Source organism: Ursus maritimus, unplaced genomic scaffold (genome assembly GCF_017311325.1).
Source record: "Ursus maritimus isolate PB19 unplaced genomic scaffold, ASM1731132v1 scaffold_28, whole genome shotgun sequence".
Classification (NCBI taxonomy): Eukaryota; Metazoa; Chordata; class Mammalia; order Carnivora; family Ursidae; genus Ursus; species Ursus maritimus.
This window is the reverse complement of record NW_024425341.1, coordinates 15,116,859-15,130,889: the sequence shown is the minus strand read 5'-3', so window position 1 is coordinate 15,130,889 and position 14,031 is coordinate 15,116,859. Positions and strand designations below refer to the sequence as shown.

General features: G+C 39.0%; 1 protein-coding gene across 1 annotated transcript in view; it reads right to left on the bottom strand.

The window, feature by feature from the left end:
- MTMR7 (myotubularin related protein 7) overlaps nt 1-2,784 on the bottom strand; it is a 54,162-nt gene extending 51,378 nt beyond the window's left edge. Inside the window, exon 1 of the mRNA XM_008710938.2 lies at nt 2,716-2,784. Coding sequence (XP_008709160.2) covers nt 2,716-2,769 — 54 coding nt within the window. The 5' untranslated portion in view covers nt 2,770-2,784. The remainder of the gene's footprint in view (nt 1-2,715) is intronic.
- Between the last annotated feature and the right edge of the window lie 11,247 nt (nt 2,785-14,031).

Below are 14,031 nucleotides of genomic sequence, written 5' to 3'. Positions count from 1 at the left end.
TATATATATATATATATACACACACACACACACACACACACACAAACACATAGTTAATTATTACTATATTTATATAACAAACTATTGGGACTACACCAAAATAAAAAGTTTTTGCACAGCAAAGGAAACTATCAACAAAAGAAACTGAATGGGAGAAGATATTTGCAAATAATATATCTGATAAGGGGTTCATATCCCAAATATATAAAGAATTTACACAACTCAACACCAAAAAATAGAAAAAAACCCAGGGAAAAATGGGCAGAGGACCTGAATAGCTGTTTTTCCAAAGAATCATAGAAATGGCCAGCAGACACATGAGAAGATGCTCAACATGACTCATCCTCAGGAAAATGCAGATCAAAACTACAATGAGATATCAGCTCACACCTGTCAGTATAGTTGGTGTTAAGAAGACAAGAAATAACGAGTGTTGGCAAGATGTGGAAAAAGGGAACTCCCATGGCACTATTAGGGGGAATGTAAATTGGCACAGCCACTGTGGAAAACAGCATGAAGATTCCTCAAAAAATTCAAAATAAAACTACCATATGATCTAGCAATTCTTCTACTGAGTATTTACCCAAAGAGAACAAAAACACTAATTTGAAAAGATATACGCATCCTTCTGTTCATTGCAGCATTATTTACAATAGCCAAGATATGGAAGTAACTTGTGTCCATTGGTAGATAAATGAATAAAGAAGATGTGGTGTATGTATGTATATACACACACACATATATATATACATATACACACATATTACACACACACATGCACACACACACATGCACTGGAATATTACTCAACCATAAAAAAAATGAGATCTTGCCATTTCTGACATGAATGGACTTAGAGGACATTATGCTAAGTAAAATTTGTCATACAGAGACAAATACCATATGATTTCACTTATGTGAAATCACAGAAACAAACAAAAAAAAGAAATAGATTCATAAATACAGAGAGCAAACTGGTTGCCAGAGGAGAGAGGTGGAAGGATGGGAGAAAGAGGTGAAGGAGAATTAGAGGTATAAATTTCCAGTTATAAAATAAATAAGTCACAGGGATGAAGAGTACAGCATAGGGAGTAGAGTCAATAATATCGTAATAACATTGTGTGCTCACTAACTGTGGTGGGCATTACATAGTGTACAGGCTAGCTGAGTCACTATGCTGTGCACATGAAACTAATACAACATTGTATGCCACTGTATACCATACGTCAATAATAAAAAATTTTTAAAATGTAACCAGAAATGTCAATTAACAGGAAATAAGATATAAATGGTCAATCAGCATATACAAATCTACAAATCAAGAAATCAAAGCGTGTAGGTTAAACTAAAATGAGACATCACTTGTCCCACTATCAAGTTGTTAAGAAAACCTTTTAAGAACTGACATCTTTCCCCAGTAAGGGTACAAAAAATCAGGAATTCTCAGGTGTAGTTGCTGAGAATTTATATAAACTGGTACTTTTCTTCAGTTCTTTTTGACAATACCTACAAAAATTTGTGTAAACTTTTTGACATAGAAATTTCACCTTTGGGGATCTATCTTTAAAAAGAATTTTAACATGGGTGGAGGTATAATTACCATGATGCTCTCACTATGTTTACTTAAAATTGTAAAAAAAAAAAAAAGAATCTGCATGTGTTAAAATTGGAGACTAGGTAGAAAGAATAGGATATAGCCACACTGTGTGATGTTATATAACAGTTTTAAATGATATCAAATATATTTCTAACAGGAAAAAACAGTACGATGGGTGAAGAAAAGCAGAACACAAGGCATGTGTAATACGATTCCATATTTGTTATATATATTGGAACAGTCCCTTTTCCTCTGTATTTTCCAATTTCGAGTCATTAAATGCATTACTTATATAAGAAAAGAGTTATTAAGCTACACAGATGAGAAAAAGAAACTGAAGGAAAATTTTAAAACTTAATAGAAAAACGTTAGGGCACTGAGATGGTGGGTATTTTTTCTTTCTTCTCGCTTTTATAAATTCTCTGCAACAGTCTTACGTTGCTTTTATTACCTAAAATATTTAAAAAATTAATAAGGAAACCAACATTGATTTGTAAGCCCGCATTAGGGACAATATGAGATTGATTCTGCCCCTCCTGCTTCCCTTTCTCTCCATAGGCCTTTCTGTAAGCGTAGACACATTTCTCCACATTTCTCTAGGGAAGCCTCTTGGTGACCTTGTGTACCAATCAAGAGTTCAGTGAGTACAGAGAGGAGCTGGTGCCAGACTGCCATCAGAGTCTCTGCGACTTCCCCACTAATCACTCGTTGCACTATAAAAAGAGCTGATGGGAGAACTTGGCCCTGGCCAGCTCTCCCACCCACCGCCTGGCCATGAGGCCTGCCACTGGGCTTGTGTGGGTTTCCATCTCCTCAACCAGTAGGGGATGGTGTATATGTGTCTGTGTGTGTGTGTGTGTGTGTGTGTGTGTGTGTGTGTGGCAGCGGCGGCGGGGCAGGGGGACGGGGGGGTAAGTTCTCTAAGGTTCCCTTGACCAAATTCTTTGATTCTAGATGCAGGTAGGAAATGCAGCTCACAATAACCAAGGAGACTTGCAAATCCACAGCTCTGTATCTACAAAGAGCTGTAAAAACTAAAGGAGATTAAACTAAGCTATGTGAATCATGAGTTCCCTTGGATTAAGTATCTAGATTTCATTAGATGCCTCCGCACTCACTCTGTAGTCTCTATTCACATCGCTGAGCTGCCAGTAATTATTAGGGAGGCCCATTCGCTTGTACTCTTCACTGAGATCGATCAGCGTCCAGCCCTGTTCTCTCTCTTCTTTATCCAGCTTGGGGTTGAATGAAAAGCAGTATAACTCCTCATATTTCACTGCAAGAAAAAGGAGAATAAAGCCTAATCAAGCCAAGTCAAAAACAGAACCAAATCTCCCCAAAAGCATTCTGGGGTGGAGTACATCAAGAAGTCAAACCAGCTTCTCTCCCCGGGACACTGCCAGGAGCACCCTGTCTCCGGGGCCAAGTTCACCCACCTCCTCCCAGCAATGACATGGAGACCTTGGAACAAGCGAACTCAACTTTGCAAGAGCTTCTTTCCTTTCAAAAACAAGGCCTTCTCCATTTTGCACTTTTTTTTAAGTTGTTTTTGAAGGTGAACATATTCTCCAGACCACATAAGAAAGGAAGCATTAAAACTTAATTAAGAATGATGTATCATTAGACATCAAGAACTCAGCTTGTTTATGGTATCGAGCTTGGATTTGCGATGGCCTCTCAGAGGCAGACGAAGACCCAGGCCATTGCCCCATGTTGGTAATCACAATATGAAAAAAAGAAATAACAATTGAAAAGCTGTGAAATGTTTTCAAGTGTTTGCCCTGAAAATATTTGAACTTCTGTAATTCGTAATTACACTGCTCACCAATGTCGTAATTGCACTGCTCATACAAAATTCAAAGGATTCATAAAAAAATCAATTGATAGTGTAAAGCACCCTGGTCACAAGGGGCAAATTCAAGGATGTCTGATGAAAGTCTGCTTTCAGTTCTGCCAGGATGTCTGTGTCTTTACGTATCACCCTTTGTGCTTGTGAGGCCAGGCTCAACAGCCTTCCCCATTTAGAGCTAGTATTTGATTTTCCTGCTCTGATCTTGTTATGCTGAAGGAAGCGATTAGGCCAGTGTTGTTCAACAGAAATACAAGCAAGCCACGTGTGTCACTTAAAATGTCCTTGTAGCCACATAAATAAATTAAAAAGAAAGAATGAAATTAGTTTTACTACCATATTTTATTAGAAACCCTATATAACCAAATATCGTCATTTCAACATGTGCATAATAAAAAACTTTTAAATATTTTATGTATCTTATTTCATAATGTCTTTGAAATTCCATGTGTATTTCACACTTGACAGCACATCCTCATTCATTCTAGCTACATTTCAAGTGCCCACCAGCCACACGCAGCCATATTGCATAGTGTTAAGGCCACCATATTGGATAGTGCAGATCCAAGCACTTCTGGTAAAGATAAATCATGGCTGATACTCACTGAACCCTTGTTTCATTCCAGATTCTGTTCTTAATAAATGTATTAACCCATGACAGGCCTCATTTTACAGATGAAAAATCTGAGGCACAGGGAGGTTAAGGAACATCACCAGGGCCACACGGCTAGTAAGTAGGGACTCTGGATTTAAATTAAGCCATCTGGCTGTAGAGTGCATGCCCCTAATCACATGTATTGCCCCTCTAAGGCAGAAAGATCTGCCTTCTCCCCAGATGGACCACTTTTGTGTCTTCTCGTTCCTTGTTCCATCCCCTGAGAATCATCTTTTTTTTCTCCAATAGATTTCTTTCTCCTCAATTTTCATAGGTCCCCCCATTTATTCCTTAATCTGTTGATGACATTCAGATGTGGCTAATTTAATGGTTCTTCCTTGTGTGTTCGGAGGCCCAATAAAGGATCTCACCCCCAGCAAAAGGCCACAGTAACACACAGCCTTATGAATTACAAAAGTTCAGCCTGAGATCTAAACTCTGTTTCAGGCTTGCTGTAATTATTATGGAAATGACTCATCTACAAGGAAGAAGAAAGATAAGGGTCGTATTTTAAGGACGAGACTTTTTCATTAGACATGCACTCTTTCTTGTAGAAAAGAAGCAAAAGTAAGTTTATCAGTTAGATAAACAATGTTCTATTTCAGTTTCTCCTGATATATTTCTAAACTTCAAGCTTTAGAACATGGACGATTTTGACCAATAAGAAAGCACACCCCTGCCCCAGGTGTCTGTACACACCAACATGGAGTAGATGCTCTCAGTAGGAACTGTCTCTTGTAATCTTAGCTCTTGGAGCAGGCAGCCTATGAAATTGAGATCCTGTTCTGGGAACCATCGGCTGGACACTGACACATCTTTTCCATCTCTCAGTACCATTACATGACTCAGGCCTCTGATATCATAACGTTAACCGCAAATGTAATTTGTCTAAGAGGCCAAAAGAATCTCTTGAGAAAGCCTCAGTTCCCTCAGTGAAAGGAGAGCTTATGAATATGGGGTTAATAATGGACGTTAAGTTCCCTTTGTTGAATACTTACAACTAGGTTTAAAGGGAGAAGTAGAAAACCATTCTAGGACTATGGATGGTTCTCTGTGTATGGGCTCACGCCTGCTGTCATTGGGAGGAGTCAAGCACATGGAACAGAAATCAAAGCAAAAGCAGTTTATAGCAGACATTAAGAAGACCATTCTTGAACTGGGAGGTGTTAGGATTGGTTGCCACTAAAACTGTGAAATGTTTTCTTTGAGTTATTTTTAAGCAAAAGGGTGATCAACCATAGCTCTGGCCCAATTTAAGTAAAATTCTACATGAGGGCAAAGAAACCCACATTTTTGTCAGCCACAACTCGGTCTTATTAACGTAGACAAGCTTCTTACCCAAAGGCCAACCCAGGGGAAGCTTTCAGCAGACGACTACCTACTCTGAGAAATTAAGAAGTACCATTAACATAGATGTAAATTTTGCTGAATATTTCCCATTCATAACATTCTGCTCCCCTCACCTCCATCTCCTGCCAAATATACAGCAGAATTCTTAGTAATCAGCAAGGAGGTGAGTTAAAAACACCACCAAAAGTAGGGCTAGAGAAATCTCTAGTCTTTACAGAATGTGAACGGAGAGAACACGCCTGCTTCGGAAAGGTCAGATCCCTGCTTCCTCACCCCATCTCTTAAAACGGACATGATACATACTCCACTGGCTCCTCACCCCACACAGTCTGAGCCATCACAACCAACATCAAATGTCTTTTGCTGTTAGTGACGGCAGGGTTCAACAGGAAGTGCACCAAAGGCCTCGCCCCCAGAGCTGTTCCCATAAGCAAATACCCCACGTGCCTTTGCACTGTGGGAGTAAGCTGAATGTGCACCTCCAATCTAAAAAAAAAAAAAAAAAAAAATCTTTCAGAAAAAGTTATGCAGAAATCATCCTAGAATTTACTTTATTTACCTACTTAACTCTTACACTTGGCAAGCAGAGGCAGTCTTGGAGGTTTTGCTATCCAGAAAGAAAAAGAACAATTTCTAAAATACTACATTAAATTAAGAATGGGTAGCATTTGGGGGACATTTCTAGGGAAGCTAAATTGGTGTTTCAGGACTCAGGAGATGGCCTGAGAGATGCGTGTGTTGACTGACTTGCTGTTCCTTGAGCACTACTATTCATCTGACTCCTTAACACAGGGAAGCCCTCAGCGCTGTGATGGGTTCTGTAGCTACTGCTTTCATCAATGCCTTAGCTCTTGGGCAATCCCACTTTCTACTTCCCAGAGAAGATTTACGCCATCAAGTGGCAATTTTCAACTTGGAACCACCCAGCCTCCAAATGACCCGGTCTCTGCACCCCACCCGTGCTCCTTCTCTCCCATAAAAAAGGAAAGGGTGTTCACTCCACCAGATAAGGCAGCTGTGGGTAAGACAAAGCAATTAGAGAAAAAAGAAAAACAACCTGGTTTGTTTCCCAGGTATCAGGCTAAACGGTTATGAAAACAGAATATTTTCGGAAAAAAAAATTAGGGGGGAATTACCATGATAGACTAATTGGGAGAAACAACAGGTAACTTAATACTATAATAAAACAAATACCTTAAAAATAAAAACCAAACTTGCAATGACCAATGTAAAACCTGAATAATAATAATACAGTTATGTTACTGATCGTTTCCCTTTTGCAAATTTTTTAAAAATCAAAAGGAGAGAACAAACACGAATGGGCATTTGCAGAATGCGGAGGTGGGTCTGGGAAGGGAAAAGTTACCAGCACTTATCAGGGGGACACACATATGTGGGGTTTATTAGAACCAAAAATAACAAGTAAAAGCTCAGCTGCTCCCAACCTTCTGCTTAATTCAGGCAACCTAAAATAAACGGGGCTGAAAAACCAGTGAAATCGGGGTGAGAAGACAGCGCGGCTATTACTGGACTTTGCAGATTAAGAATAAAAATAAGGAGATGTCTGCTGTCTATTTTCAACAAGTAAGTGTTTGAATGAAATGCCAGGGCTGTGGAAGCTAACTCTTAGTGGAAAAGGACTTCTGGACTCAGAGATTAGTGTTGTCAATAAAAAGCAAATTACCGCTGCAGACATTGCATAAGCAGCCATGACTTAGACAAGGACGTCAAAAGTGAAATTAAGCAAAAAAAAAAAAAAAAGTGACATTGAACAAATAAGATGATGTCAATCACAAGATTTTTAAAATCATAATACGTGTGCAGAAGAACTGGGGACTAAGAAGAATTGAAAAAAAAAACAATCATTTAGAAGAAATGTGAAAATAAACAAAGATGGTTTAAATGTTAAAGGACCCACGAACACTACAGAGGGAAAGATAATAGAAAAATAAACAGCAGAAGGCAAATCAGAGGGAGGAGAGTGCACACGGGAAAAATGGGAGCTTTCTGAGAAAGAGGGGTCTTTTCATCAGAAAAATGTATATCCTTATTAGTACACTGGATCTATTTCTCAGTGGGGCCGAAGCTTTACTTCAACCTAAATTATTCTTTCTTAAGAATTAAAGAGCTTACTGAATTTGGCTACTTTAATTTTTCATTCTTACCAATTTGAACTCATACAAAAGACCAACCAATAAAATCTTGCTAAATGTTTTAGTAGTTTGATATACCCTTATCCTAGAAATCCTAATTCAGTGAAGAGAATCTCAAAAGTTCTGAAAAATCTCCTTCATAGGACTTGCCTTAAATGGACTCCCAAACATATCTTTTTTTGTAAAAAAATAAAAAATAAAAAAATACACACACACACACACACATACACCTACTCCGACAGACCTACAGGAGGGGGAAGGTATATTTTGTAAAACATCCTTGGATGGCTCTGATAAGCCACCCCTATTCCCAGCTGGGACCCCTCCACCTTTCTCTACCTCCACCCAGATTCAAGCCTGCTTCCAAGGTCATAGGCTGTAATGGGTCCTAATTTTAGCACTGCCTCTAACATTAAACTGTGAAACTGTCCGGGTTCTATTTCATCTTCCCACACTTATTAAAGTACTATGTTTTATGTAAACTGACATTTCTAATTCCAGTGTTTCAAAATGCTGCTGGCTTTCTAAAAATCTTCTAAGGTAATAGGTTTAATTCAATTAATTACTCTGATTGCTTTTTTGGCTCTCTGGCTATGTCTAATACCTACCTCCCAAACGTCATCTTTAAGAAAAAGTGTGTGTTTTAAAAAGTGAGGAACACAGAGATTTTCCTCCCCAGGGGCCCTCGCCATGAGAGTCCGGGCGCTCACTGTCCACAACGGCCACCACCCTCACAGTCACTGTGAACTGCCCTTTCAGCCACTCAGCTCTTTCCCAGTTCTCTGGGCTACTCCTAAATCCTATTAATCCGGTCAGAGCACATTTATTATCCAGTGCAGCCATTAATCAGTGACACAGAAATTGCTGGCACACAATTCTCCGCATTCCCTGCTGCACGCAACCTAACATACATCTTCCCAGAACTTCTGTTCCAATTATAGTGCACCCTCTAAAAAGTTCAGCTGCTTTTCTGGCTAACTCTGCAGTTCTTTGCAACACACGGAGATGGAAAAGCCTCTACCAGCTGCTTTGAAAGGGGAGCAAAGTCAAGTCAAAATATCAGATTTTGACAGCTCCCTGGCATCATTTTGAAGAAATAACTTGAGTTCTTCCCTATCTGTAGATGATACGGTCACACCGTAAGAAATGGAGGACCCAACCAAACCCTTTGCTGAGGCGACAAACTTCTTGTCCTGAATCAAAAAGCATTTAGCACAGTCACTATAAAGATACATTCCGTCTCCCTTGTCAGCGATTTCAGTGTAACACTACCACGGAGATTACTCTTATATAAAAGATTTATTTTTACCGAATTCTCCCCAGAAACACAGACGTCTATTTCTTTTAAGCAGAAGGACACCACAACCCATACAAGCCACACAGAAAGACAAGAAACGCTTCTCTAGAAGAAGCGGTAAATCCGAAGACCCCAAGCTGAGCGACAGAACAGGAAAGTAACTGACAGCATCGATTTTTCAAATCAACTAAACATTCTTCCCACGACACTTAAGGTTTTGTTTAGGAGAACCAACGTAGCCACACGGTGAATACAACGGATTCTAACAAAGGTCTAGTTATACCAACTTTGGGAAACCTACACGAGCATCACAAAGCAATGAGAAACCAAACCTTAAAAGCCCCAACAGGGGAAGTGCCCTTAAACTGTTTGATATTAATGTTTTTCACACAAAACAATTTGTGGATTTTATCTTAGGCTTCAAGCAAGGTGGTTCAATTATCATAGTATGGGAAGGGCATAATATTAATACGATTTGACTCCAAAAGGAAAAGCTGTTAAAACCCCCTACCCAAGATAAAGTGAATAATACTAAGAATAAGGAAAGAGGTTCATATAGTAAACAGCTCAGGGAGAGCCCCTAAAAGGCAATGAATCATTCAGAATTCTTGGCCTCATCGGAGGACTGGGATAACATATAATTCCTAAAACACCATAATTCCTAAGCAACGCATATTTCTTGAAGAGGGTTTGTGAACTTCAGGGTGCGACATACGAAATGCTGAGCTCCTCCACCCTACCTGGCCGTGCAAGGCGTATCAGAGAGATGTACACATCGTGGCAGTCTCGCTCTTGCGGGACGATGAGCTGTAGCAGCTGAAAGTTCTTGCAGCGAATAAGCAGAGGGCATCCGGTAGCCGTTGTTGCCTGTTTTTCAATGGTGGAAATCTGACTGTGAAGAATCTACAACCAAAAGTCATGTGGAGAAGCTAAGCACCCAGGACTGATAAATGAGACAAGCACAACCCAGATCTCTGAAGGAACATGGACAAGAAACTGTCCCTGTCTTTACCTAGCTCAACACCTATGCTCAGATGACAAGAACCAACGTTCCGGGAAAGAAACATCTAAGCTTGTCATTTTATTTTTCAATACCACACCTTCTGATATCCAGGCTAATTATTTAGAGCCAACTCTTCAGCATACAAGTTTGTACAAGTCCAGGTGAGGGAACATTTTGGTAGTCAAATGGTGAATGCGCTTAATGGCTAAAATTAAATAAGGTCATGAGAAGTTAGTAAAATAAACCTCGCAATCAGCAAAAGTTAGAGATGGCTCCACTGGGAGGTGCCACCATGCTCCTCAATTCCACATGGAATGCTCAAGTTCAATAGCAACTTGAGGTTGTTTTCTAAGCTGCTGGTGGTCAGGCAGGCTGGAGAAGAGATTTATGTTGAGGAAAATCAGGCTGAAGTATGTCTCTCTGGTGCTTCAGTGGCAGTGGGGGGCGGTGGGGGAAGGTCTCTGCTCGGTCAACGGGAGCATTGGTTATCTTTTGTTATGTGGGTATAGTTGAGACACACTTGCTACATCAGTTTCAGGTGTACCATAGAGAGATTCATCAACTCCATACATTAAGCTATGCTCCCAAGTGTAGTCACCATCTGTCACTATTCCTCTCCACCCAGTACTGCCTGCCACCTTCTGCTGAAAATGTAACAATGTCTACAGAATACAGAAAAGGGGGAAATCTACAATTCAAGGATTCTGGCTCTAGTCAGAGTATGGTGACTGGGTGGCTACATAAAATAAAATGTATCCAGTGGTCTCATTACTAAGTAGCAGAACTACCTGACAAGGGACTCTTCCCTAGCTTTCCTTTCCTTCATTTTCAAATTAGCAGAAAAGTGAAGACAACATAATAAAATAACTAAATGGTCTGCATTATTGGATCCTACAATGTATTGCAAATAAGGCAATACCTAAGTGCTGTATCCAGCACTGATGTTCTCGAATCTCTACCTGACAGCTGTGACATGAAGCACTTACATCTCTGGCTATTTCTAGGCTTGTCTCTGACGATGCTCAAATAATTAGTGTTTAAAATGAATAAGCAGATCTAGTGGATTTGTGCAAAAAAAGGCAAAGCTGACCTTCCAAAAACAGTCCTCTGAACACCCAAATACCAAAAGCCCACCCACAGGGTCAAAACTTGTTACTTAAAGCAACAGAAAACGTGTAAAGCCAAAAATAAAGAATGCATACCCATGTTTCTTTTCTTGTGTCAGGTGCATTTTCCACGAATATGACGTGAGTAGCCGTCAAATACAAAGTACCTAGGGCTGCTTTTTTAGAAGATATTCGATCTACCAAGCGGACATTTTCAACCTAGAGAAATCAGTTTGACAGAGTTATCATAAAGCAAAAGACTATTCATAAAAATAAATAGTAAGTAGGTAATCTTAGATTTAATCCAAAATATATATCATTTCAAGGATTTTCCCAGTAATAAAACCCAAAACTCATCCTCTTAATTAGATCTTAATATGTGATTCTGTACATCAAAAGATAAAAATTCACCATTTAAAATATAATTTTAAATGTACCACAAAAGATTTATAGACCCTATTCTTTAAGAATACCCTTTCTGTATTTTCAGTAAGTCAGCATTTTTATTTCACTACAATTATATAATTCTAATTCAAGGCAGGAAGTGTATACATCAAAGTTCTGAGTTTTTACAATAACCGTGTATGAATTATGTCTATTAAAAGGACAATAATGTATTTCCCTATGTATTTCTCAGTAGTAGAAACATCTTCAAAGCAGTTTGCTTTCACATAAACTAGCAGGAAATATACATATGGGAGCAAAAAGTATCAGAGAAATGATTTGCATGTTTAAAAAGAAAACCTACCAAATTAAGATGCTCACATTCATTTATAATAAAATCTCTCTAATAAATGGAATTTTCACCACCAACCTTGAAATGGTTAAGAAAGATCTCTGGAAACAAATTTTTATCGAGCATACCTTTCTTATAAGCAGAGCAGTTTCAAGGATATGTGCATTGGGATCATTCTAATATAAAATATAATGGAAATTCTAAGAAAAGTCTCTGCAAGACAAGCGGAAACTGAGGGAACTACGACTCTGACAAGACAGGCCACCTGCAACCACCAGACGAACACTCCTGTAACAATGACGGGCTTGGCAAAGCTACTTACACAGCTGACGATCAACCATCTACAGATAGACACTGGCTCAACCCTCACCCCTCAAGTCAAGATGGCTACTTGCTTTCATGAGGAAGCTTCAGGGACTAGTGAATCACATTTGCTCCAATCTTCAGTCTAATATGGAAGCTGTGGTGATGATGCATTTGGAGAGCACAGGGCTTCCCCTTGCTCCAGGGAAGACCTTGGGGGACAGTAGACCTAATGAGCACCCCTCAGGACACCAAGGTCAAGCAGCACTCCAGACATTGCATTGCCTCAGTTTTCTCTGAGCCCTAGAACCAAGGCAGCCTTCTGAGAAGAGCCCTGGAGGGTCCCATCCCACTTCCGCCAAGTTTTCAGGGATCTGATGAGTTAAATGTCTGGTATTTAAAATACGTTTTTATTCATATGATTTATTATGAGGTGGTTGCGTAATTCCTGAGTCCCCGTGAATGTCTATGTAAAAGATACTCGTTCAACAGAAGGGTCTTTACCTACCAGCTCATAGTTTTAAGTAGTTTTTCTTTTGTTACTGATATGTTCCTTTCATATCATTATTCATCATTGTGTCTCTTGTAAATGGTCTTCACGTCACTGGTTTACTTTCCTACTAGGTGACCATCATTGCTTATGTGCTCATTAAGAACTGCTTATATCAGTAAGGAGAATAGCCTACAGTCGAATTTTTATTGGTTTATTGCTTTATAACTTCCTCTTACAAACTTTTACTACCTCTAGTAATTTTTTCAGTGAGGTCTCTTGGATGTTCTGAGTAGATAGGAATATTTTCTGTAATAATCTGTTCCTTCTTTTCCAGTATCCAGACATCTTTTCCTTTCCTTGTTTACTGGCAGTAACGTCAGATTAACAGTGAATAGCAGCAACGGCACTCATTCATGTTTTCATCTGTTTCTTTTTTTTAATAACATCTTTATTGAGATATCCACCCATGTTAAGTGTGCTCCTCAGTGGTTTTTAGCATATTCACAGCGTTGTGCATGCCATCCTTGTGCAACCATCACCACGATCGATTTTAAAACATTTTCATCACCCCACAAAGAAACCCTGCACCCCATAGCATTCACTCGTCACTTCCTCCCCAGCCACCTCAGCCCTAGGCAACTATCAGTGTATTCTGGACATTGCACATAAAGGGGCTCCTACAATATGTTGTACTTTGTGACTGGTTTCCTTCACTCGGCATCATGTTTTCCGTCCATGTTTCAATCCAAGTTGATCCATTATAGAATGTGTCAGTACTTCATTGCCTTGTGTTGCCAAGTAATATTCCATTATAAAGACAGAGATATATCACATTATATATATCCATTTGCCAGTGGATGGACATTCGAGTTTTTTCCACTTTTTGGCTATTATGAATAATGCTACAATGAACATTCTTGTACAAGTTGTTGTGAGGACATTTGTTTTCATTTCTCTTGGGTATACACATATTTTCACCCACATACATCCAGGAATGGAAATGTTGTGTTATATGCTAGCTCTGTTTCACATCGCGGGGAACTCCCACATTATTTTCCAAAGCAGTTGTATCATTTTACGTTGCTACTACCAATGCATGAAGGTTCCAATCTTTGACAACACTTTTTATAATCTCTCCTTCTGATTACAGCCATCCTAGTAGGTGTAAGATAGTATCTCACTGTGATTTCAATTTGCATTTCCCTGATGATTAATGACATTGAGCACATTTTCACACGTACCTCTGTTTTTAATGGGAACACTTCCAATATTTCACCATTGAGTTTGATGTTGATACTTTTTTTCCATCACATTGTAGAAGTGACCTATTCTTCACTAAGAATTTTGATTTTTAAAAATCAGGAATGAGCAAAGAAAAACTACTTGATAGAAATAGCATGTTTCAATACTAATATAACACTAGATAGGTACATAGACAATTGTAATTAAATTATAAAGCTGATAAAAAGTCTTTTTATATAACTTAAAG